The sequence below is a fragment of the Peromyscus maniculatus genome, chromosome 10 (genome assembly GCF_049852395.1).
Source record: "Peromyscus maniculatus bairdii isolate BWxNUB_F1_BW_parent chromosome 10, HU_Pman_BW_mat_3.1, whole genome shotgun sequence".
NCBI lineage: Eukaryota > Metazoa > Chordata > Mammalia > Rodentia > Cricetidae > Peromyscus > Peromyscus maniculatus.
Window position 1 is genome coordinate 83621262 of NC_134861.1, and position 24733 is coordinate 83645994.

The 24733-nt window shown below is 42.1% G+C and overlaps 1 protein-coding gene across 5 annotated transcripts in view; it reads left to right on the forward strand.

Moving 5' to 3' along the window:
• The window catches only part of Slc4a4 (solute carrier family 4 member 4), a 336420-nt gene that overhangs the window by 176982 nt on the left and 134705 nt on the right, over positions 1–24733 (forward strand). For all 5 annotated transcript variants that reach the window (XM_076546591.1, XM_076546588.1, XM_042257613.2 and 2 more), the window contains one exon: positions 9997–10073. In XM_076546591.1, the coding sequence (XP_076402706.1) occupies positions 9997–10073 (77 nt within the window). The remainder of the gene's footprint in view (positions 1–9996; positions 10074–24733) is intronic.

Here is a 24733-nt window from a genome sequence, read left to right on the forward strand (position 1 = left end):
TCAATGTACAAAAATCCATAGCAATGTAAAATATTTGAGATGAATAGTTGTCTTTTTTATCCTGTATCCCCTTATCCCCACTAAATGATGACAAACATTCATTAAAGACTGAATGACCAAAATCCACCTACCCCACCTCTTGGTAGTGTGGGTATTGTGTTCTGTAGACTGTTTCCTGTTGTCTGGTGGGTGACAGCATCCCCAGGGGACCCTGAGAAAGTTGAGATAATGGTCAAGTACTATGAAAACTAGCTATGACATTTGTTGTCTAGTCTCTGCATAATAGGAAAGTACAAGGCTTATCTGAAGTTCTGGCTAGAATAATCTCTGAGCATGGACCAGCTAACAGCTTTGAAGTTGTTCTGAACTCAGAACTCTTGAGAACTGCAACAGAGGCACTCTGAAAGGCTGGATCACCTGGGCTGTCCATTTTCATTGGTGTTTGATCTTGCTCTGATAACACACAAACTTTCAAAGGTAACATACATATCTGCATTAGCACAAGTATGGGACTTTGCATTGTATGCAAGCCAGTCAAAGATGATTTTTTTTTTTTTATGTTTGAACAGGTAAAAGGTAGCAGGAATCCTAAATGGTCTTTGAATAAAAATCTGTAGCCAGATATTGGGGTAAATGCTGCAAGATCAGAGAACAAGTCACAGTTACTTCTCACCTCACCAACTCCTCAGCCGATCTCCACAAATCCTCAGACTGAATGCCTCTGAGTCTTCAGCCGAAAAGGCTTGAGTTACTGTCTCCTCCCTCCTTATATTCCCTTCTCCACACAGCCATATCCCTTCCTGTCTCAACTTTCCTAGTGCTGGGATTAATGGTGTGTGTGCTTCCCAAATACTGGTAACACAGGCATGAGATCTCAAGTGCTGGGATTAAAGGTGTGTGCCACCACTGCCTGGCTGTTTCTCTTTTAGACTGGATTAATCTTCTATAGCCTAGTATGGCCTTGACTTTGTAGAGATCCAGACGGACCACTGCCTCTGCCTCCCGAGTGCTAGGATTAAAGGTGTGTTGTGACATCACTGCCTGGCTCTGTCCTCTGATCTTCAGGCAAGCTTTATTTCCTAGATGACAAACAATATGTCACCACAACATCTGTCAGCTTTATACATTTTTTTGGTTGGTATAACCAAACCTCTATCCATGCTAGATGAAAGGATGGCATGTAATAATAAGTTATGAGGACTCTGTAACCAACAAGATTAATCTTGTCTCGTCCAGTCTCAGAGCTGTTCCCATGTCAAGGGATCAGCATATATGCCACCTGTTTTGTAGTTTTCTAGGTTTATTTCTTTATGTCTGTAGCCAAGATTTTCAGAAGCATAACCTCTCTGCCCATACAATACATTTTCTGAATTCCATTTTAAAGTTAAGACATCCCTAAAGTATCTAGGCTGGTTTAATTCAGCAATTTCTTTTACAATCCAGTGTTTCTTAGCAGCTGCCATTTATTCATCAGCCTTCAAAAAATCCAAAGCCAATAAAGTATCATACAGGATCCAGACTCCCTGTATCTCCCCTCTTTACATGGCTTATTCTTTTTATATTACTTTACTCTTCCTTTAAAGATGTTATGTAATTGTTTTTAAACTATTTATATTTATTCTTTCCTATGACTGTCTATACCCATTTTCTTTTCTTTCTCAAGCACCTATGCACACTGTAACCTTTGGGTTTATTTTTGTTTTTGTTTTTTGTCTGGACCTGTTTTACTGTACAGCTGTAGTGTTCTCTGACTACATGAGCCAAACCTTAAACTCCTAAGCTGCAGCTAGGCCATTTGCCATGCAGCTCTGGTGTTTGGCTTTGCTTCTTCCTCAGGTCCTTGAGAGCTGTGTTGAACTGGGAGCTGCATTTAACCTCTCAGCTCTAGGAAGCTGGTGCCCACATTGTGGCAGGCATTTTACTTAGCTTGATGTGTTTTTGCTGTTTGTACTTAATCTGGAGGGTACTCAAGTACTCTCCTGCACAGCAGCACCTCTTAAAGGAGCCGTATCTTTTTGTAAAACATTTTCTGCTTCCTTAGGCCCTATGTGGAAATTCCGGCCCCACATTGGATGCCATTTGTAGTTGCAATTTTCCTTGGGCTGCCAACCAACTCTCAAATGAAGAGGTGGAGACTTATTATTAATGATGCACTCTCATAGGCATAGAGGTATTCTTGAGAATAGGCTTTCCTTCTTTGTCCTTGTTCTGGTTTAATAACACTTTTTGTAATCAGATTTTGACATTCTTTACCCCATCCGCTGTGCCTCTGATATTTCTCTCTCTATTTTCTGGTTTTGTTCCCCATTTCCCATTTTATGGGCTTTCTTATTCTTTTCTAACTCATGTTGAAAGGTTCTTTTCATGCTCATATGAATGTGTATACTGATATTTAAAGCAATTGTTGGTTCGTTCTGAAACCCTTTTCTTGATCTCTTTTTCAAAGCACCCTGCCTGTGTTATAGATATAAAACCATTTCAGGGCTTTCTCTAAACTAGTAGAATTTTTATTTTGTTTTCTGTATTATATTTCTTTTTCTTAATTTTTATTTATTTTCTTTATGCCAGGTATTTAACTTTTGAGTTTTCTCTTAAATTCCTGGTAGACCTCAAATGCTTCTTGTTTTCAAACAAGCAAACAAAAAACAAACAAACAAACAAAACACAGAGTCTCATTCCAGTTCATGTGGCCTTGAACTTATTGTGTGGCTAAGGGTGGCTCTGAGTGTAGGAATTCAGGCGTGAGCATGCAAGGAGGCAGCATCAGGCATCCAAGGAGGCAGCATCAGGCGTCCACTGTCCATTCGTCTAAAGAAGGAAGATTTCCCTCAGAGTGGGCAGGAAGTGTTTTCTGTGGCGCAAATATTAACAGGTCTTATTAATAAAATCAAACCTGAAGCCTGGTATTGGGGTGAATGCTGGAAGATCGGAGAAGCAGAACAAGCCACAGCCACCTCATCTTGCCAATTCCTCAGCTGATCCTGTTTCCTCAGACTGGAAGCCTCTGAGTCCTCATCCAGAATGAATTTCAGCTGAACTGTTGCTCAAAAGCCTAAAAGCTTAACCAGCTCTAGTTCCTGGTTTTCACGCCTTATATACCTTTCTGCTTTCTGCCATCACTTCCTGGGATTAAAGGCTCTTGTTACCACACTTGACTATTTCCAGTGTGGCTTTGAACTCACAGAGATCCGAATGGATCTCTGCCTCCCAAGTGATAGGATTAAAGGCGTGTGTGCCACCATTTTCTGGCCTCTATATCTAGTGGCTGTTCTGTTCTCGGACCCCAGATAAGTTTATTAGGGAGCACAATATTTTGGGGAACACAGTATCACCACAGTTTTCCCCAAGAATGTTCTGGAATTCAGAAGGCTTGACTCTGAGGCACAGACACTTGAATCCGTTAGCAAATGCACTGGCTGCTGAATTTTCTGCCCTTTGGGGTGGAGTTCAGTGGAGACGTGACACTTTTATTAACCTGTCCTTTTCAACTTGCTTCTCGCTCCTGTGAGACTTTACCTGGAATGTTTAGAATCCTCAGAGCTATGCAGGGTGTCTCTGGGACTCTGTGGCCCTTTCACATCCTTGACACTGCCATTTTGGCACGGCAGGAATGGTGTCAGCGTCACCACACTGGCTGCTCTGCTTCTTAGAGAATTTTTTGAAATCTTTTGTCTGTGTTGATCTTTCCCCAGTTATTTTCATCGATCTAGCTCTAAGCTTTCCTCTTCCCTAGTATTTTAAATGTGTGTGTGTGTGTGTGTGTGTGTGTGTGTGTGTGTGTGTGTATTAATGAAGGTTGAAAAGAAACCCATCCATTTTAGATATTTGTTGAGTTTGTCATCTTTAGTTGGTAGCTTTAAACATTTTAATCTCAGATACTTCTCCAGATCATAGAATCCCTCTGATAATGTGACTGGTGACATTTTATGTTAGCCTGGCTCTAGTGTCTATCTACATGCAAGAGAAAAGGCCTCACTTAGAAAGGAAACAGGAGTGGACAAGTCCTCTCTTCAGAAAGGTATGGTCACAGGAGCCTGGTGTAGTTCCTCTTTACCTTGGCTTAGGAGAATTTAATGAAAAACATTTTGGGTCAGAGCTTGTTTCAAGTAAGGCAGTGATCTGCCCTGTAGATGAATTGCTAAACAGTCTTATTAAATAAAAAAAAATACCTGGGGCCAGATATTGGGGTTAAAACCTGAGAGATCAGATGAATAGGAAAATCTACAAGCCAACCTCACCTTACCAACCTTCAGCTTCCAAAGAGACCTCCTTCCTGTATACCCATGCCTGTGTGCCTTTCTGTTCTGCTATCTCATTTGCTGTCTCTGTCAAGCTACATCACTTCCTCTTTCTGCCCAGCCCTGTCTGTCTGTACAGACCTCTAAAGCTTTATGGTTAACTAGTGTTGGAATTTAAGGCACATGCCTCCATGCCTGGCACTGTTCCCAGTGTGGCCTTGAACTCTCAGAGATCCAGACAGATCCCTGCCTGTTGAATGATAGGATTAAAGGCATGTGCTACCATTGCACGACTTCTATGTTTAATATAGTGGCTGGTTTTTTCCTTTGATCCTCAGATAAACTTTATCACCACACTGCCCATCATGGCTCTCCTCGTCTGCCTTTTCCACCTGCCCTTTCCCTCACTAGCACAGGCTTGTTTATTTTGTGAGCTATGAAGGTTGCAGTTATTGTACATACTTTCACCAGTATTTTGGATAGATTTTTCTGTCCACTGTTTTACTTTATGTATGCATGTGGACTGCACCTATGTGTGTATGCATGGGTGTGTGTGGACATAGGCATGTGAGACACACAGAGAGCATTGTAATAACAAATGCTGTGATCACATGACTGCAGACTCCTTATAGTATTTGTAGTGTGTGTGTATGTATGAGTATGAGTATGAGTATGAGTATGAGAGAGAGAGAGAGAGAGAGAGAGAGAGAGAGAGAGAGAGAGAGAGAGAATGAATGAGAATGAATCAAACTACTTAAAAATTTAGCTGTTTTAGGTCACAGTGAAATTGAAATATTCATTATCATTATTAGAACTAAGTCATCATGAATTAGAAAAATTTTGCTCTGGCAGGTTGTTTATTTGAAATGTCTGGGATCTAAGAATGAATCTAGAAAAAATTCACAAGTAGTCAGAACAGTAAAACAGAAAAACAACAACAACAACAAAAACCAGAGTGTAGGAGTTGAGGTTAAACAGATCAACCAGAAGAGTTGGGTAGCAGAGATCTGAAAGAGCAGCCAGTGGTCGACTAAAGAGGATAGAATCTGGGAAGGCTTCAGGATGCAGGTGTTCTCTGTCAGCTGAGCTCTGCATGCATCCAGCTCGCCATATGAGGGCATTTCTTTTCCTTGCCCCATGCATTGAGAATGACTTCAGCTTCTGGCGGAACTTCACTCCTACTTTGATAGTTCTATGAATCTTTTGATGTTTTCTTCTTTCTACCGGACTCACTCCTCCTTCCGTAGTGCTCACGTGCTTTGAGTTATTTCAGTCTTCCTGGCTGTCTCTGCCCCAGGCTCTCTTGAACTCCCTATACCTGCCTTCTGCCTCGCTTCCTGGATTTTCCTTTGCAGGCTTCTCTTTCAATCTTCTGGCTTCTGGCTTCTGTTGTACTGGTAGCACACAGATACTTTGGCCAGCTTGGCTGTGTCTTTCTGCCCTGTGACTTCTGGGCCAGTTACACACTTTTTCCTTCTTTACCTTTAGGCTTTCCAAGGCTAAAGGCTCCTGCAGTTGCATCCAGTGAGCACCTCCCTCCATATGAAATGGGTTTAGCACAGTTGCATTCATAGCCGTTTCCAAATGGAGGGGCTGCGAACAAGACAGAATGAGGGCCTTGACATTGGGCTTAAAATTTATGTTATATCACAAACAATACAATCACCTAAACAAAAAAATTAAAAAGTGAAGTGATCAAAGATACCCAAATTGATGTTTCTTAGTTGTGAAATTCCTTTAAGGGGCTCCAAATGGCTGGCAATGTTTTCTCACTTTCCTTAGCCTGATACTTACACTCTGCTGATTTTTGCATTTTATGGAAAGGGTGGTGACTAGGAATGGAGGGGCTTAGAGATCTTGTTCTGTTTCTGTTGCTGTTGTTGATTTGATTTTTCTGTGGTTGAGAATATCTCTGGATAATCTGTTGTCATAGAAAACAAGGCCATTTTTTTTTAGACTTTCTCAGTCAACCTCATTATAAATGTGCCATTATATTCCTTCTATTCAGTAGCTGAAAATTGTTATTTAGTTACTCATGAGAATAAAGAATCCAGTGTGGTTCATAGGTCAGGAAACCCTTGTTTTAGCTTGCCTCTCTGTATTTTATTAGCTTCTTATGGAGGTATGAGGTAAGGTGGGGGTTAAACTTTCATTGTATTATATAAATATTTGCATTTTATGCACACATTTAAATATCATTTTCCTATGCTGTACATTTCTTCACCTCTTTTTAAAGTACCTAATAGATACAATTGCAAAGGACTTTTTAAATTGCTAAACATATAGTAAAGAAAAACAATGATTTTTCAAGCAGTACAGAGTGTAATTAATTTTTATAGAAACAGTGTGTACCTGCCAAATGGGTACTTTGAAAATGAAACAGCTCTCGACTCTGTGAAACTGCTTGGAAATATGATTCTCCAATGCTTTCTTTTCCTATAGCCCCAAAACAGTGATAGGGAAATTAATTATGACTGTGCACTCGACTGGTTCTTCCCTTTTTTTAAAACAAACAAACAAACAAACAATCACACTTTAGAAGCAAAGTTCCTTTGGGCCAAGAATAGTCCCAAGACATTTGAATGTCCCAGATTTTAGTTGGAAAGAGGACTTGAATGCAGTCTTGAGTAAGTTACCACCTGTCCCCAAAGGTAACATCCTCTAGGACACTCTGATGTTTCTCCCATTGGTGCCGGGTGACAGTTTTCTCTATCCCTCTCACTCAGTGCTGCGGCGTAATGAGTTTATATTACATGCCCCGACTCTAAATACAGAGCACTGATTTATTCTGACAACATGTCCTGTTGCATATCTGTTGCAAAATGTATACAATACCTCGTTGTTAGTGGCCCGTTGTGTAACAGCTTCTCGTGTTTGTTAAAGTCCACACACAGATTTCTGATTCCCACATACAGTCTAGTGTGTAATCTCTTTTGGCTCTTGCCCTGTCTTCTTTGGTTTTGGTGATATGTTTCTGTGGCCAAAGTGAGTTTCCAAAACAAAGTTGCTTATTGATTTGGTTGTGTAGGTGATGAATCAGGGAAAAACCAAATATTCTTTCGAGTGTGTTTATGCAGTGAGGTTGCTAATTTAATGATTTGCTGCAGAAAGGGCAGGTGACAGTAGTGGCCTTGCAACAGGCCAAGTTGCCAGAATGATGCCTCTGACTTTCCTGGCTCCGTGTGGTGTTGTCAATGCAGAGTCCCAGCCGCGCATTGCCTGCCAAGATGATTTTTCATTTTGAGTAGTGGTTCTCTGTATTTACCACACTGCAGTGCTACTTGGAAGGTTGGATAAAACTCCTTTTCTATGCTCCATGCCCAGAGTTTTGTTGGAGCTAGTCTGGGGTGAGCCACAGAACTTGCTTCTAATGAGCAGTGCCCCTGTGATGTGGGTGCTGCTGGCCCTGCGTCCTCACTTTGGTTACCAAGGAGTCAGAGCACTGGGAAGCATTTGGTTGTCTCGGACTCCAGGTGTTGGGCATGAGGATGCTGCATCTGATAGGGGCAGAGATAGGAAAAGACTAACCAATTCCAATCATCTTACCTATTGTCCTGCATTTGCCGGCCTCGGAGCTGTTACAATATATGTTACAAAACTGAACATTCATATTAATTATTTTTATTACAGGAAATCAGTTCAAATTTAGGAGGGTCAGTGGATTTGATTGTCTGTTAACGCAGACTTCTTCTTCTCATCTGGTTCCTGTATCCTTCTTCAGCCTGCATCTCCCCCTGCCCCCCACAAAGAGTGACTAGAGATTAGCCACAAGATGGGTGTCTTTCGGAAGGAGAGAAATGAGACAGGATTTGTTTCTTTGGCAAGACTGTCACGACAATCAAGATTATCATTATAACAAAACCCTCAGTGTTTTGGCTTTTAGCTGTCCAGACTTTGTGGCAAGGACAGTGGTTGGTTCAAATATGCCTTACAGTGTTTATCATAGATTTCCAAAGCAAATCCATATATTTAATCTGTTAGGCCAAAACGTTAATTTATTTAACTTTCAGATTATATCATTACTGCCACTTAAATAAAATGAATGTAATAATTAGAAGTCGGCCCGGTCTGTTTCTCACCGAAGGCTGTGTTTAACTTGTCCGTGTGATCAGGACTGCTCAGCCTTCATTGATTAATCCTTCATACTTCTCCTTCAGGAAGAACTTTCCTCCAGGTAGTGTCAATGACCGGTTTTGTTTTTTTAACGAAAGAACAAAGTTAAACGTACTCATCGTTTCCCACTGGTTTCGGTCTCAGCATTATCTGGGGTGGTCAGGTCTGTGCCTGACACCTTTTGAATCAAGCGAACACTGGAACTTTAGAATGCAGTTCAAAGCACAAAATGCTGCCTTCAACAGGGCTCCTTTAATTTTGCTTATGAAACACTTTGTCAGATGTTACTTTCTTTTAAATAATGCCCTGTGCTCAAATTTTCCTAGAATAAAACACCCTGCCAGGTAAAGGATTTAAGAGATCTAGGCCATGCTTACTCAATGAAATGCAGCGGAGTGGAAAATACCCCGTCTTCCTGGCGCAGAACACTGGGTCTTTTCTGATAGAGTGGTTCAAGGGGATTATATTATTTAAAGAGCTGCTGTGACGCCGACATTAACTTACTAGGGGCAGATTTTCGTCTTTTGTAAGATTGTGTGTTGGAGTTTCCATTGGAGGGAGTTGGAGTCTGTGAACAATGGTTCCAAGTCAAGGAGAAGCTGTGCTTGAACCTGGTGCTGCTTTTCAACCTTTGCCCCCTTGCTGGGAAGACTTGCCTGAGTCAGATCATTGAGGATTAATCGAGAGTGCATTGCTCAGCACCCTGCAGGGCTTGGGTCAAACGCCTTGGCTTTGAAGAGTTACTGTTTTTTGCTTAATAAGCCTAGGAATTTCAGGTCCCAATGCAAAATGGAAGCCCAGGATCCTGTTGATTAACATGGGCTCTCTGCAGTCCGCCAGCCTATGGCTCTTCTGGATGTCCCTTCTGTTGTGTGTAACTGTGTTGGGAATAACTGGGGAGGTTAATAGTGAGTTTGACCTCTGGCTGTAACAGGAAGATGAGTGCAGTGTCCTGTGCCCTGTACAATTCATCCTTCTCCTTGAAGAGGTTTGGCATGTTACAGAGGAAAAAGGAAAGTGTTTACCCTGGTAGTAGGAATACTGAGTGGTCAGGGAGCCTGCAACAATACTGTTTTGAGGCAAAGACTGGGAATTCTGGGCCAGATACCCACAAGGGAGACAATTTGTGACCAATGTCTGCTGGGCAAAGGAGGGTAGGTAGCTTTTCTGGGTGACCAGAGAGACTCACGTGTCTGGAGGGATGGCCCAGGCCAAGGGTAAGGGAACCCAGGCATGCACTCTGGAGCAGTTCTGATGCTGATAGGTAGGAGCTGTGTGTGTGGGTAAAAGCAAAGGAAAAGGGGGCAGTAGATGAGACCTGTGTAACAGGCGGTGAGAGAGAGAGAGAGATGCGGTCACAGCTGGGGAAAGAGGTTTTTACGCCTACTGGTGTAGACATCTCTGTGGTTTAACTTAACTGGAACTCTATCCAGGAAGTAAGACAAAGTGTTTGGGATCGTACATACTTTCCACTTAGCTGTATTTATATTCCAGCCCGAACTCGGGAAAACTCTACAGGATCTAATGGGATTAAAAAGCCTCGTCACTGTTCTCATCACCATCTCTCCGTGTTTACAGAATGCTTAGCCAGAGTCTGTGCCCTGGGAAAGAAGTTTCTAATCGGAGTTCACTTGTGTTTTTCCAGGTAGCCCAGCCATGACCCATAGGAACCTGACATCCTCCAGTCTAAATGACATTTCTGATAAACCAGAGAAGGACCAGGTAAGCAAAGACTTTTCCTCTTAGACATTGAAGACTGACCATGTATCTGAGAGACGCCAGGTTGATAAGAGATAGTGGTTGTCACCACTCAAATAGACATTATGTACAAATAGGAGTTGGCTCTTTTTCTAAGAAAAAAGCAAATGTGTGGGACCAGAGGAGAAGCCAGCAAGTCTTGGTTTTGACCTTTGCGGTGCATTCACCTGGGCTCTTGGCTTTGGAACTATAGCTGGTTGAGCCCAGGCATATTAATAACCTTTACCTTGGGTTTGTTGTAAGGATTAAGTGGGTTATTTTATGAAAAAGTGTTTTGGTGTACTATAAAGGGTGCTGGCAATCGTATATCATTAAGCGTCTGTCTGTAATGAAGGACAGACAGGTAAGTAATAAGGGACATGAATTGAGAAAATATGGTTTTGGTACTTGTTTTAAAACTGGCTAGGTGTGAGATGTTCCCAGCTTCCCCTGTTGAATGGAAACAGTACTTCATGTATAATTCAGAAGACCATGCATCTGATTCTTTCTCTTATCACTTTCTTTTGTGTCCTTTGATGTAATAGTAGAACACAATTCCAGTTGGCTTCATGTTTAGGGCACTTACTGGGTAGCAGTCCCATGGCCTTCTTTATCGGTCTCTTTAAATAGGGTAGCTTTGACTTTTTTTTTTAATACTTTGCTATTTTTTTCCATAAAAGCAAATTTATGACAGTGTTATTTCTTTAACTGGCAGCCCCTGTAATGATGACAAGAGCTTTATAGGCCATGATGAATTCTAAAAAGTACAGGAAAGGTGAAATTACTCTCTTACTTATGAAGTGGCTCTTGGATTCTTTCAACCTTCTCATCGACGCTTCCTTAAAAGGCCTTCAGTTGCCCAGATCAGATCACTAGGCAAACCTTTGGAGCTACGCCCCTGTTCCCATTTTCTCTCAGTTCAATATGCTTTTTGTATCTTTGCTCTCCTTTCCCTCTGGGGATTAGAAGCACAATAGGTTTCTAACAAGTTAAGTTTGACATTTCCCTAAGATCTGTGACTTCTTACCTTTATCTGTTGGTGTTTGTAGAAGATGCCTTTTATCAGGACAGATGACTGTCCTCAGCATCACCTTGATATTTTCTCTTGACTCCTTGGGCTGCTCTTCTGATGGTTAGTTCTTCTGCCTTCTTCTGATGCCTCTGGACATAGTCAAGGTTCAGGATGTTGACTCTCGAATGTGTCAGTAAGTACACACCTGTGGCAGAGGAGAACTTAGACCCTTAGAATTTCCTTCAAAGCTGCTCGGCCCACTGTGGTTCCATTCGGCGTTTATCAGACAGTGCTAATTATTCACACCCTTTGATAGGGGATTTGAACTTGGATAAGGAAACACCAATTAGGGTTGACATATCTAGTTGATACAGTTTTGAATAAGTCTTCTTTTATTAGGGGCAGTCATCTTTAGCTAGAAATTTGTGAATAGGCAGCTGATAAATGCTGTCTGAGAGAACTTTCTTACTTTGTTGGTTCTCTTTAAATCTGAGCATATGTAGAGGAAGTTTCATGGCTTACAATTTGAATTACATCAAATTTATCTACAAGTATCAGAATACATTGGAGCATCATGGGTCTTGGTTGTTGATTTTGCTATAAGATGTGTGTGGCTTAGGTTCTTGAAATCATCTTTTTTTTTTTTTTTTTTTTTTGCCTTCTGTCAGCATTCCATAGTTGCTGACGTTGATGTCAAAGACCAAGAGAAAAGACTCAGCTCGGGGATTTTACTGGATCTGTTTTTAAAGCTAGCAAATGAAAGTTAATGGGTGCTTAAGACTTGATCCACCTCCACCCAAATATAGCTGTCACTGTAGCCTGTTAGTCCAGGGAGGTCTTTTTCCCAAAAGGATCTCTGTTCTTTGCTTCCTTCCAAAGGCTGGAGAGGAGCTTAAACTGTCTACAGTCTTGTTCCCATCAGTCCTGGAGGAGGGGTAATCAAGTAAAAGCGAGCTAATGCTTTCCATACAAAAGCATGTGGAGCCTTATAAGGCAAACAAACAAACAAACAAACAAACGAATATACAAACTGGGCTTGCAGATGAAGCTCTATTAACCCCAGGTTTTATTTTTGTAACCTGTTTTAATACCATAAATCTGTGTTTTTCTTTTTTGTTCTCTTTCTTTTTCCTTCCTTCCTTCCTTCCTTCCTTCCTTCCTTCCTTCCTTCCTTCCTTCCTTCCTTCCTTCCTTCCTTCCTTCCTTCCTTCCTTCCTTCTTCCCTCCCTCCCTCCCTCCCTCCCTCCCTCCCTCCCTTCTTCTCTCTCTCTCTTCTTTCTTTCTTTCCTCTGTCTGAGTGTGGAAAACAGGTTGCCAGACTCAAATTTGTTTTGAAAAAGCTTTTGTAATTGATTAGCCTGTGTCCTGGAAATGAGTTTGGCAATGAAGTCAAACTTGTCCTGTGTGCTTTTCCAAGCTGTTCTCCCAAAATTCCATCCAACGGCAGCTGAAGTTTCTGATTGACTGATGCTTCAGTTGTGACTGGGCCTTATGACTTCCTGCTACACACGAGATAGGCTTTATGTTTGGAGTTATGAAGAGGAACAGAATGGCTCTTTCCAGCAGATCCAGGGCAACATAATTTGAGGGCATATTTTTAATGGGATTCTGTCTTGAGGAAGCAGAAGACAGAAATCTGTGGACTGCACTTTTTCTTCCTTGCTCTGCCAAGCCTATGCACCCAGGATTTCAGTAGTGGCTGCCTGACTGAAAAATAGCTCAAAATAGTCAAGAGCAGCAGAAAAGCATAGCCCAAATGGGGCGATTCAGGGCCCCAGCAGCCTCCCTGTTTGGATGTTATGTTTATTAAGCAGAAAAACACCTGTGAGGCATACAGTAACAGTACATCTGGAGCTCATCGACTTGTGCATCTACACAAATCCGTTTGTTGTTGTTGTTGCTCTGGAATGTCCTTTTGCATTAGCCAGTTGTTTTTTCCCAATCGTCTTTGCTTTGCCTTCCTGTCTTCCTTTGTAGCTTCTCTGTTCTTTGAAAAAAAATGGAGCTGTACAAGAGAGGTGATGTGGATGTAAGGCTTGAGCATCAGGGTTCAAGAGTGAGGACAAGAAAGGGGATGGTGGTGCCTTTTTTCTTTCCTAGCGCCAGGCATCACACCTGGGGTTTCATGCATCAGATACAAGTCTGCAACCACCGATCTCTATCTCCAGCCCTAAGATGGCTATCCTCAGCATTAGCTTGTTAGCTTTAACTCTTAGAGATATACTGTACTTATAACCTTAGAGGGCTTGACTATTACATGCTATCAATGGTGCAGTGTTATCTCACACTTGCAGATTCAATGTTAGGGCAAACTGCAGCTCATAGATCCACAGTGCATGTTGTAGGTATAGAAGCATGTTGCAGAGTCTCAAGAGTACATGTAAAGGTCCTGCAACCTTGTAACCTCTTGATCTGGTTACCTCATTGTTTAACAGAATTATCAGGCAAGGCATCACATAGGTCTCCTGGAGGAATTGGATCTAGGATTAATTTTTAAAGTGTCTCATGGTTATTTTAAGCATTATCTGCTGTGTATCATCTTTAAGTATACTTGGAAGCCTTGATTTTTATTTTTGAAGTCTTGGTCATTTATGGAAGTCGCTGTAAATTTAAATACTTTGTCGGAGAGTAAGAGGATAAACCATTAAGTCATGTCTGAATTTGCTGTCTTGACAACTAGAAGATGGAATCTAGAAGGACACAGTCTGTGATTGACTGCTCTTCTCATTCTTCTCACACACGCATGCAGGATTGACTCAACCTAGCTTGGTTGGGGTGATGCTTTCATGGCTTCAAAAGAGAATTTCCATTGTAGGGACTTCACACAGGTTCTTTCATATCCACTGATGTAGACATGCACAAAGGCAGTGTCTTCTGTCCTCTGTGGGTCTGCTGAATATGCACGGTCCATCTTCACTCCATGGAGGAAGTCACAGTGAAGTCTTTCTCAGGTTATAATCTTGTCTTTCAAATGTTCTCAGGGACCTTTGGGGCACTGCTATGTCAGGAGAGCTCCAGACAGAATCACATTTGTGAAAACTGGAGAACAAAGGCATGTTGTCAGTCCTTAGATGACCACAGTCACAAGCAGGTTTGGTAGCAGCCATTGCTTCCGCATGGACCCATGGCCACAGCTTTCCTTCAGCTGTGTGTTTTGTTATTTTTTTCAATTTTTCAATGCATTTTTGGTTAAAATAGGATTGTACCACTTTCTCCCTTCTCTTTCCTCCATCCAGCCCCTGCCAGGACCCACTCCTGTAGATGGAATTTTTCCTGTGTCCCAGCTAGCCGGTGGTCTGGACAAATCTCTCCCACTCATGTCCCCCAAGTAAAAACACAGAGTCTTATATTAATTATAACTGCTTGGCCATTTGCTCAGGCTTATTACTGAGTAGCTCTTACACTTACTTTAATCCATAATTCTTATTTATGTTTAGCAACATGGCTTGGTACTTTTTCTCAGTTCTGCCTTGTCATCTTGCTTCCTCTGTATCTGGGTGGTGACTCCTGACTCCCCTTCCTCTTCCCAGAATTCTCCTTGTCTGCTTATCCTGCCTATACTTCTTGCCTGGCTACTGGCCAATCAGCATTTTATTTATCAACCAATCAGAGCAGCACATATTCACAGCATACAGAACATCATCCCACAGCGCACTCCCAGCTCTCAAATTGATAGCCTCTTTTTCTTTGACTATTATGGTTGCATGCATGCATGTCCTCATGCATATGTGCACCCCCTCCAAGTTATCAAAATACAATCTGTTGAGTCCATTTTTATTGTTTGTATGTATATGGTTTCAGGGCTGACCACTTTGTATTGCATAACCAATAAGGGGCTCATCTCTGGGAGAGGCTAATTATCCTTCTCTCAGGCTTCATTAAATACCTGTTGTTCTTTACCCAGGGGTGGGATCCTGTGAGATTCCTGCCCTTCTGCATTGGCATATCTATTGATACTGCCATCACTTCTGGCCTTGTTTATGCAGCCCTTTCTAAGAAAGACTGTTTCACAGCAGGCATCCTGGTATCCTGACTCTTAGAAGCTTTCCACCCCCTCTTCTGCATTATTTCCTGAGCCAGAGATGCAGGAGCTGTGATATAGATGTTTCCACTGTGGCTGGGCCCTCCAAGGCTTTATGAACTCTGTATTGTTTCCAGTTGTGTTTTCCTATAATGGTCTCTGTTTGCTCTAAAGAGAGGTTTGGGTGGTACCTTTACTTACCTCTGGGTAGAAGGTTACAATTTAGAATATAGTAAGGAACCGGCCTGGTCTGGAAAAGTGGCAGTATTCTTTTCTAAGGTGTGTGACCTCACTAGCCCTAGAAATTGGCTAGGTTTCTATTACCAGGTTTGATTGCCTTCATCTTTGAGGGTGTTGAGAGGTGAATACAGATGATACAACATGAGAAATGGAAAAACAGGGAGAGGTTCCAACTGGGGAGGAGGGAAAGAGGCCGGTACAGAAGAAGGAGGGATGATACACTAAGGTTGTTTGATAATGTCTCAAGGAATGATATGATTTTATATTTCCCCCAAATGATGCACAATACACATGCAAGTGTGTGTCTCTCTGCATGTGTGTGTGTGTGTGTGTGTGTGTGTGTGTGTGTGTGTGTGTGTGTGTGTGTGTGTGTGTCTTAAAGGAAGTTATGCCACTTGGGCTGACAGTGCTCCCACAAGAACAATAGATTAACAAAATCCCCAGTATGAGGCACCAGAAACCCCCGTTTGAATGGTTGGTCAGTGTAGTCCAAGTGACTCCCAAAATAATATAGTCTATTGATGTAGTGCTCGGTTGCCTCTCAGAGGTGGAAGGTAAGTTCCTTGTATTAGTCAGAGTTTTCTAGAGGAACAGAACTCATAGAATGAATGTGTGTGTAGGTATGTGTGTATGTATGCATGTAGGTGGACTTTGAGTGGTTTACAGGCTGTGGCCCAGCTAGTTCAACCGTGGCTGTCTCCCAATGGAAAGCCAAGAATCCAGTAGCTGTTGAGTCAGTGAGCCTTGATATCTCGCCAGGTCTTCGGCCTGAGTTGTAAGCCTGAAGAAGTAGGCGCCAATGCCAGTGAGGGAATCAATACTCCTAACCAGCTACAGAGTTTCCAGCATGGCAAGATAGTCACACAGGGGCAATATGTGACACTCACGTATTGGTGGTGCTGGATATCTAATCAGCTGTGTGTTTCTGAAAGACGAAGGCAGTCATACCTGGTAATAGCTCCGAAAGGACTGTGGATGGCCACATGACGCTTATCTTCCAGCTCCTTTTGAAGAGCATCAGCTTGCACCGAGACAATTAACAACGCTGATGTGTCACTGGACTTACTGTGGCCTCCTCTCCCTGTTCTCTGTTCTCTCCCATGTTTCAAAAGCTTTAACCACTGGTGGCTGTTAGAGGTTGAGTACTGACGTTAATAATGGTTTCACGGATTCACTTAGAAAAACGTGGAAGTGACCGTGAAGGGGGAATGTGTCTGAATTTCTAAGTCAGGCCGCACGTGTACTCTTGTGATCTGAGTGTCTTCACTAGAAATCATTACCCATGCTCTTGATGGTAGATTCCAGGGGTGGGTGAGTGAGGCTGATTTATCTGTTGAGTCCAAGTTTGGGACTAGAGATAGAGAGCAAGCACTAATGCTAAGTAAACAAACAAATAAGATAATTCCCCACCACAAGGAGAACCTGTTTGGATAATGGAACAAGGGCATGTCAGGAGATAGGGAGGCATAATGGGTAGGGGCTGTCAACAGAGGAGCTCAGGGGAAACCTTTTTTTCTAGGCTGAGGGAAAAGCAAGTGTAGAGGCCCCGAGGCAGGAATGACTATGTTTTATTTAAAAACAGGAAAAAAGAAGTCCAGAGTGAGTGGCTGAAGCACAGCTAGCTAGCAGGTGTGCAGTGGTAAAAAGAGGTCGGGAACGCAGCTGGGGGGACCTTTTTATTTTATTATAAGTGCAGCGCAGCACTATTTTTGGCTCTTTACCTGGAGAGTTGCATGTTCTGATTTACATTTTAAAGTGATCACTGTGGATACTGTGATAGGATGGAGGAACTTGCCAATGTTCTGGATCACCTGGTGGTGTTACTATATAAAGCATTGCATGAGCGCCTCCGTGTTTTAAATTGAGAACACATAACCTAACAATGCCAGTTCCTTATGTATTAGCCATAAACGTGAAGGCCTTATTAGTACCAACAGAGGAAGTTCTTCTTAAGAACTGTGAGAAACAAAGAGACTCCATAGTTTAAAATATTTCCTAGGAACAATTAAAGAATTGTTCCACACTAATGAAAACATTTAAATATTCTAACACACTGTAAGTGGGCAATAGGCATACTATGGGAGAATATAATATTGGAGCTTTGGAGTGATTATAGTCACACTGGCAGTCCTCTCTATGTCCCTGTGACTGAAATCAGTCATGCCAGCTGAGTAATGACGCATGACTGATGCTACTAATGCTGTCTACACTGGAGGCTTCACTGAGGAGTGGACAAGCAGCAGAGTTATTATGCTTGGAAAGGAACGTTGGAGTGTGCAGGAAAGTAAAATCATCTCCGAGTGGTTCTGTGCTACAGCCTTTCATTTCTCTGTCTCTGTCTCTCTCTGTGTGTCTCTTTCTCTGTCTCTGTTTCCGTCTGTGTGTGTGGTGTGTGTGTGTGTGTGTGTGTGTGTGTGTGTGTGTGTGCGTGTGCGCGCGCGTGAGTGAGTGAGAGAGAGAGAGAGAGAGAGAGAGAGAGAGAGCGCGTGCGTGCATGCTGGAGGCCAGTGGTTGACATTGGATATCTTTCATAGCTGCTTTCTATCTTACCTTTGAGGCATGATCTCTCATTGAGCCTGGAGTTCACTGACTTGGCTGGGCTCTGTGGTTGCTGAGCCGTAGGGGTCCTGTCTCTGCTCCCCTAGTGCCGGGGTTGCTGATGCGTTGCCACACACAGTTTGTACTTGGATGCTGGGGATCTAAATTCAGGTCCTCATAGTTGTGGGGATAAGCACTTGACTGAGTAAGCCATGTCCTCGACACTCTGTGTCCCAGTCTTTTCTGAGTTTGAGCTCTGAGTGCCAGGAGCACCGCATCCCTGCATTATACATTTAAGGGAAAGGCTTGTCGTTATGACATATCTTAAATAATAAACTGGCAAGTGGTATACTAGATATTTCCATTTTCTTTTGTTCTTTTCAGTTTGCATCATCCTACCTTTCAGCTATTCCATGTATGTGTTTAGACTATGTTGCGAAGAGTAGTGGGATTTCAGTACCTGTAATCTTTTAGGTATATTCTCATGTCAAAAGTCACCTGTGTCTAACTAAGACGTCAATAAGCAAGACTTGGAAGTGGAAAATTGTTATAGAGCCAACAGCAATATCTTACGGGCATGGTTAAACAATGTACCTAAGGCCATGGTTATAAAGCTTTATAATAGTTATTATATATCTATACATACATATCCACATATATGCAATCACTATTTACTTGCTGTAGTAACATTATTGTCTATGATTTTTTTAAAGCCTCAGAGTTCCTCAATTAAAGGTATACAAAATTGCTATAAAATTGTAAGCAGGGCAAATGTGAACAATTCTAGCTCTTCAAAGTAACCCCTGTTAGCAGCTGGACTTAAAGTCCTGGGTTTTCTGGATGCATGAATACTTCCACAGTGACACAAATCAAATAGGAATTATATGGAACCTACTGTATTCTTTTTGAAAGTTGTGTTGTATACCTGAATCTGATTTATTCAAGCAATCCATTAATTAACACCAAGTGGCTTTTTCCTTACAATTATAAGTGTGCCCATAAGAAATAGCCTTATTGTAATGTCCTGCTTCCTTCGCTTCATGGGTATTTACGAAGATGTTCTTCTAAGTGTAGTTACTGGGTTACCATGTATTGACTATCCAATTCAATTCGCAAAGGGATTACTAATTGTATTCTAGATTCTTAAAACACATTCACGAGCCTCCTCCACTGCTAATGCACTGTTGGCCAGTGAGGGCCGAGTTTGTCCTTTACATAAAAGCTGAACGACCAGGTTAAACAGAGATTCTCGGTGCTCTTGACTCAGCTACTTAGTTCTCTTTGGGGCTTTCCTCAGAAGTTAAAGTGTAGACAGTAAGACTGAGTTCACGTTCCTGGCTTGATTGGATGCCCACTTTGGCTCATTGCCTGTACCCCAAGGCACAGGTGAAAAATACAGTGGCCACACTGGAGCCTTGGCTGTTTGTGTTTTCTGAAGCAGCGGAAGGCTGGAGGTCTTGCTGTTCTTAGCAGTGAGACAGCTGTAGAAGCCCTCTGGGAGTTTCCTTGGCAATCTAGAAATGACTTCTTCTGAGGAGTCCTGCTTGGTGGTCTGGAACAAAAGAGAAACTGCAGGCCGAGCTGGACCAGCCTCCTCTGAGGCCATTGTCAACACATTTGCAGTTATGCTATGCCTCTCCTTTCTTTTTTTCCCCCCATTCCTTGGGAGAATTTTAAATGAACTGATGTCCTGACTTAGCTCGGCATGCAGCTTTATTAGGTGCTTTAAAGGAGTGTTGCATGTGAGCATGTGATAGATGATAGAGCACCCTTTCATGGTGGCACCATTGCAGATTCTGCCACTCCCCTCACAGGGAGTCTCTACAGAGCAGTAGGAAGAGGTCATAGCACCCAAGGGAGTTGTTCTGCTCCTCTTCAGAAGTTGAGAACTTCTTACTGTTCCCATGTCCATCGCCTATTGTTCCAGAGGCCAGAAGATTCAATGGCCACATCTCAAGATCTTATGGTCCCTCGCTGATTTCTCCATGTGTTACCATCAGTGCTGTGGTTTTATTGGTCGAACCAAATGGAAATGAAAACAATGCTTCTTTTTCTTCTGCTACCGTATTGAAAGGCCAGCAGTCAGTTCTCTGCTGATCTGAGAGCCAGTGGAGCATACCATGTAGACATTCCTGCCTACTTGGTGTTCTGTGCATATAAAAAGAATGAAAAGTTACTGAGTGATTGTATAGGTAGCCATCATAAACGTTGAGTTTCAAAGCTGGCTGCCCTGTTGGTCATTCACTGGTTTAATGAGATGGCTCAGAGAAAAGTGTCCCATTCATAGAATAGCTGACTGAGCTTGTTCCTGTGTGTGGAATCATTTACAGTCAACATAGATAGGACATCTCCTTACCTTGATCTTATAGAATGGTTAATATCAACCTTAATTTACATACACTGGTGAATTTGAGTTCACAGATTGATTTTCCTAAGGTTAAATTTATTTAAGCAACAGAGCTGCATTCATGTCTGCACGCCCATGCTTTTAATCTGTAATGAACTCTGCCTGTAAGGATTAGGGTTACTTTTAGGTCTAAAACCATAGTGAAACAGACAGGTGTCCAATTGATCACTTCTGGACTTTGAGGCACACATCATGCTGAAAGAGCTAATTACCTGAATTAGTATTTTAAAAAGCCCCGGAATTCTTAAGGGTCTGATGGTGACTAGTTGGACCATTCTGCTGCCATGACAATTAAAAGATGTCATATTGTGTGTCTGTATCCTAGATTGATTGGATTGATGGGGTCCATGGGAAAAAGCTCATATATATTTATTTTGGTGTGTGTGTGTGTGTGTGTGTGTGTGTGTGTGTGTGTGCGCGCGCACAGGTGCACTCACTCATGTGTGCACATGCAGAAGCCAAAGGTTGACAGTGAGTATCTCCCTTTATTGCTCTCCACCTTGTTTTTTCAGACAGGGTATCTGACTGAACTTGGAGTTTTCCATTTTGGCTAGATTGGTTGGCCAGCAATCCTGTAGTGTCAGCCTACCTCCATCCCTTGAGCACTGGGGTTAAAGACATTGCACGCCTGTCTTTAACCTGGGTGCTGGAGATCCAGTCTCAAGTCCTCATACTTATACCACAAGCACCTTTCCCTCTGAGCAATCTCCCCAACCCCACAGTCCTAGATGATTTTAAAATGGTATGATGTGTGCTCTCAGGTAGTGTGATCCTAACAATATAGTACATAGAGTTCAGGGAAAGAAAGGTACCTGAGCAGGCTAGAGCAGCCAATCAAAGACAAGCGAGTGCTTTGGAAGCTCCTGGCCATTTAGAGAACAGAAATAATAGGAGACAGGCATGCCAGTCAAATGAGACATTCGTCCTTAGGTAAAGAGTCAGGTACAAACTGGGAAAAATAGCGAGGCTGCAGCCGTCTGTCGTTTAACAATACAAGTGAATGACTTCCTTCTCCAACAAGTTAAAAAGACTGTAGCCTTCACTAGTCTTTGAAATAGTGGTCTCAAATTCCCCAGTTCTGAGGAAATACATTATTCTGTTGTTACATCTGCGTTGTTAGTGTCCCTTGTCAAATTAATGAAAGTAGATTAGATTGACAAGCTGGCATGTCCATGGCCCAAAACAGATAATCCAGTTAGAGCCCATCTGATTTTTTAATCTTCACTTGCTTTGCTGACATGCCTCATGGTCCTTTGACTTTCTGACTGTTCAGGATCCATCCTCACTAAGGACAGAGTCTAGGTCATCAAGTCTGATAGGTATACATCCTTATTTATTTTTGATAGTGGAAAAAGCACTTGTGGTTCACCTTTGACTTTAGACTTATCATAGGAATAGCACTGAAGACAATAAGCCAATTAAGCCTTACATCTTTTGAATTTCAATTTTCTGGTTCATAGTACAGAATTACAATCCACTTATCACTGCAATCTCCATGGGGCAGTTGTTTGCAAGGGAGGGTGTGTGATATATATTAAAGTATGATACAAATCTTCATCATCATGGTCACTTTCATTATTTTAGTGAGCCATTGCCTCTCAGTTTTGGTTGGTTTTGCAGTAAAGTTGAGTAGGCTATAAGTCAGTTTTGCTTTATGGATCATTCCTTATCTTTCATATTTTACATTGCTAATTTGGCTCTTAATATTTTGTACTCTTACCTTTTGTACTGTACTGGCTTACCCTCCCTGTAATGAAATATATCTGATTGTCCCCCATGAATTTTGTTATCATATCTACATATGCTGGACTCAAAGGTATGTTTTTCTTTGCCCTTCTAAGGCCTACTTTTACTTTAAAAGTTTTTATTTTTATGTGTATAAGTGTTTTGCCTTGCATGTATATCTGATCCCCTGGGATTGGAATTAACAGATGGTTGTAAGCCACCATGTGGGTGTAGGGTATTAAACCCAGGACTCCTGGAAGAGCAAACAGTGCTCTAACTGCTGAGCCATCTTTCGAGTCTGGGCCCCATTTACTTTGAGTTGGAGCAGTAGCATTTACCTTGAGCCCAACCATTAAATATTCCAGCTGATGGAATTGCTTCTGATTTGAATTTCTAACACTATCTAAGACCTACTGTTTGCATTATGAAGTTATCGCATGTTGCTTCTTGTTTTTAGTGCATACATCTTCTGTGCTGTGGGGAGAATCAGGGTTCTAGTGAGTTAATTACTGATGGTAATGATTCACTGCAGAGAAAGATATCTCATGTTGGGATATTTAAGTCTACTAAAATGAACATGAGACTTTCTCACAGAAAATGGTTTTTAAAAGTGGTTGTCTTAAGCCGGGCGGTGGTGGCGCACGCCTTTAATCCCAGCACTCGGGAGGCAGAGCCAGGCGGATCTCTGTGAGTTCGAGGCCAGCCTGGTCTCCAAAGTGAGTTCCAGGAAAGGCGCAAAGCTACACAGAGAAACCCTGTCTCGAAAAACCAAAAAAAAAAAAAAAAAAAAAAAAAAAAAAAAAAAAAAAAAAAAAAAAAAAGTGGTTGTCTTACCTTTTCATTCTGGTGAAATTTCTTCTTATATTCATTGGCAGTATGTCTTCATAAGTTAACTAGTTGCTCAAAACATACATTCTTGCCTATTCTCATATTTACATATTTTTCTCACTTAGGAAAATCATCTAAATGCTAACACTTCAAAAATAGTTTGTTGCTGTATTTGTTAAAATCTATTTACATGGTTTTCTTGTTATAAAAACTAAAAGAACATAGTTAATCAGTTGACTGATGTAATATAAAGAAATCATCATAGAATCTTTATTTTCATTTAAAATAAAGGATAGCATGTCTCAAGAATATACTGGAAAGCCAGCTGTCAGCACACCAAGTTTTTTTATTATAGGTGATGTGGAATTGCTATGCTGCTCAGGTAGAGCGCGTTTAGATCATAGACCACAGAACATTCTTCTCTTAGATCTAAACTATGACTTTTGTGAGTGTGTCATGGAATCATGTGAAATTGGGGGGAAGAAAGATTAAGCTTTGAAAGGATTTACCATCAACTTGGATTTATTGTTCTACCTGCCAGTTCTGTACCTTCTAAGTCTTTCTCTGTCCAATTTCTTATGGTTAGATTCCCAGGGTAACATCACCGTAGTTGCCAGTGTATACAATTGAAAAGAAGCAAGAACAAGTCAAATTCAAACCCAGCTGCTTATTGGGATGGCTTGTTTCAGGAAAATTTCATAGCCAGAGGAAAGGACACTTTCATTTTGCTTTTATTCGTGTGACTGATTTCTCAAATGAAACTCAGAGTGGAGGTGTTTTTTTTAAAGTTATTTTCAATATCAGTGAATCTGAGAAACTAAATATTTCAATACATAGCCTCTGTGGAGGCTTCGCTTATAGAAAGAACAGGTGCTTGGACAATTTACTGTGCTGTTGAACCATGAGCTCCAAGAAAGCATTCCCAGTCACTGCTTTTTAGAGAAAAGAACTTGTTTAGAAAAATGACAGTGGCTGTTACTATTTACAATAGTTGTTAAGCTCCCTTTCAATGTGAGGAATTCTTGCAGACTGTCCCTTTTCATGCAAAGACTGTGAAAATGTCTGTAATGATGTGGCATGAGAGGCTTTTTCAATGAGAGATGGAAGCACTGTTCTTATCCCATGTGACTCTGACACTCTTTGAGGAACAGCTCACTAATAGAATCCAATAGTAGGCTCTTCTGAAAGACCCAGACTCATGTTCACAGTTTGAATTTCAGTGATACTTACAAAAAATCATGTATGCTCTCCCCTCATCAATGCCTGAGACAGGTGGGAGAGCTGTCCCTGCCTCCTACCAGCTGCAACACTTGGGAGAACAGGCCCTGCACCTTGGCTAGGCAGCACAGTAGAGCCAAGCCCGGTTGGCAGAGGTGTGGGTGAGCCAGCCCTGAAGTTGTGAGTATAGGAGAGCTGTCCCCATTACTCATATGTCTTGAGGTGGTTGAGTGGGGGGACAGATCCTCCCCCACTCGCTGCCCATCAGTCCCTGTGGCAGGTAGGAGAGCCAGCCCTGAGGCAGTTAGCATAGGAGAGCTGTTCCTGCCCCTCATCAGCTGTCGCACTCTGGAAAGTGTCCCCTGCACCTTGCCTGCCTGGGCAACACAGTAGAGCTGGCCCTGGAGGTGTAGATGTGGGAGAACCAACCTTGAGGATGTGAGAGCAGGAGAACTGGCCCCCACCCCTTGCTCATTGCTGCAAGGGGTGAACTAGCCAGGGCCTTGCTGGAGAGCCCACTCTGGTGGCAAAGACAAGAGAGAACTAGTGAGTCAACCAACCCTGCAACTACCCAGGCCCATAAACAGGGTTTTGTGTTGGCCCACGACATCCACCCCATCTGTGATCTGCTGGAACATGGTTCATGGTAGAGTGGG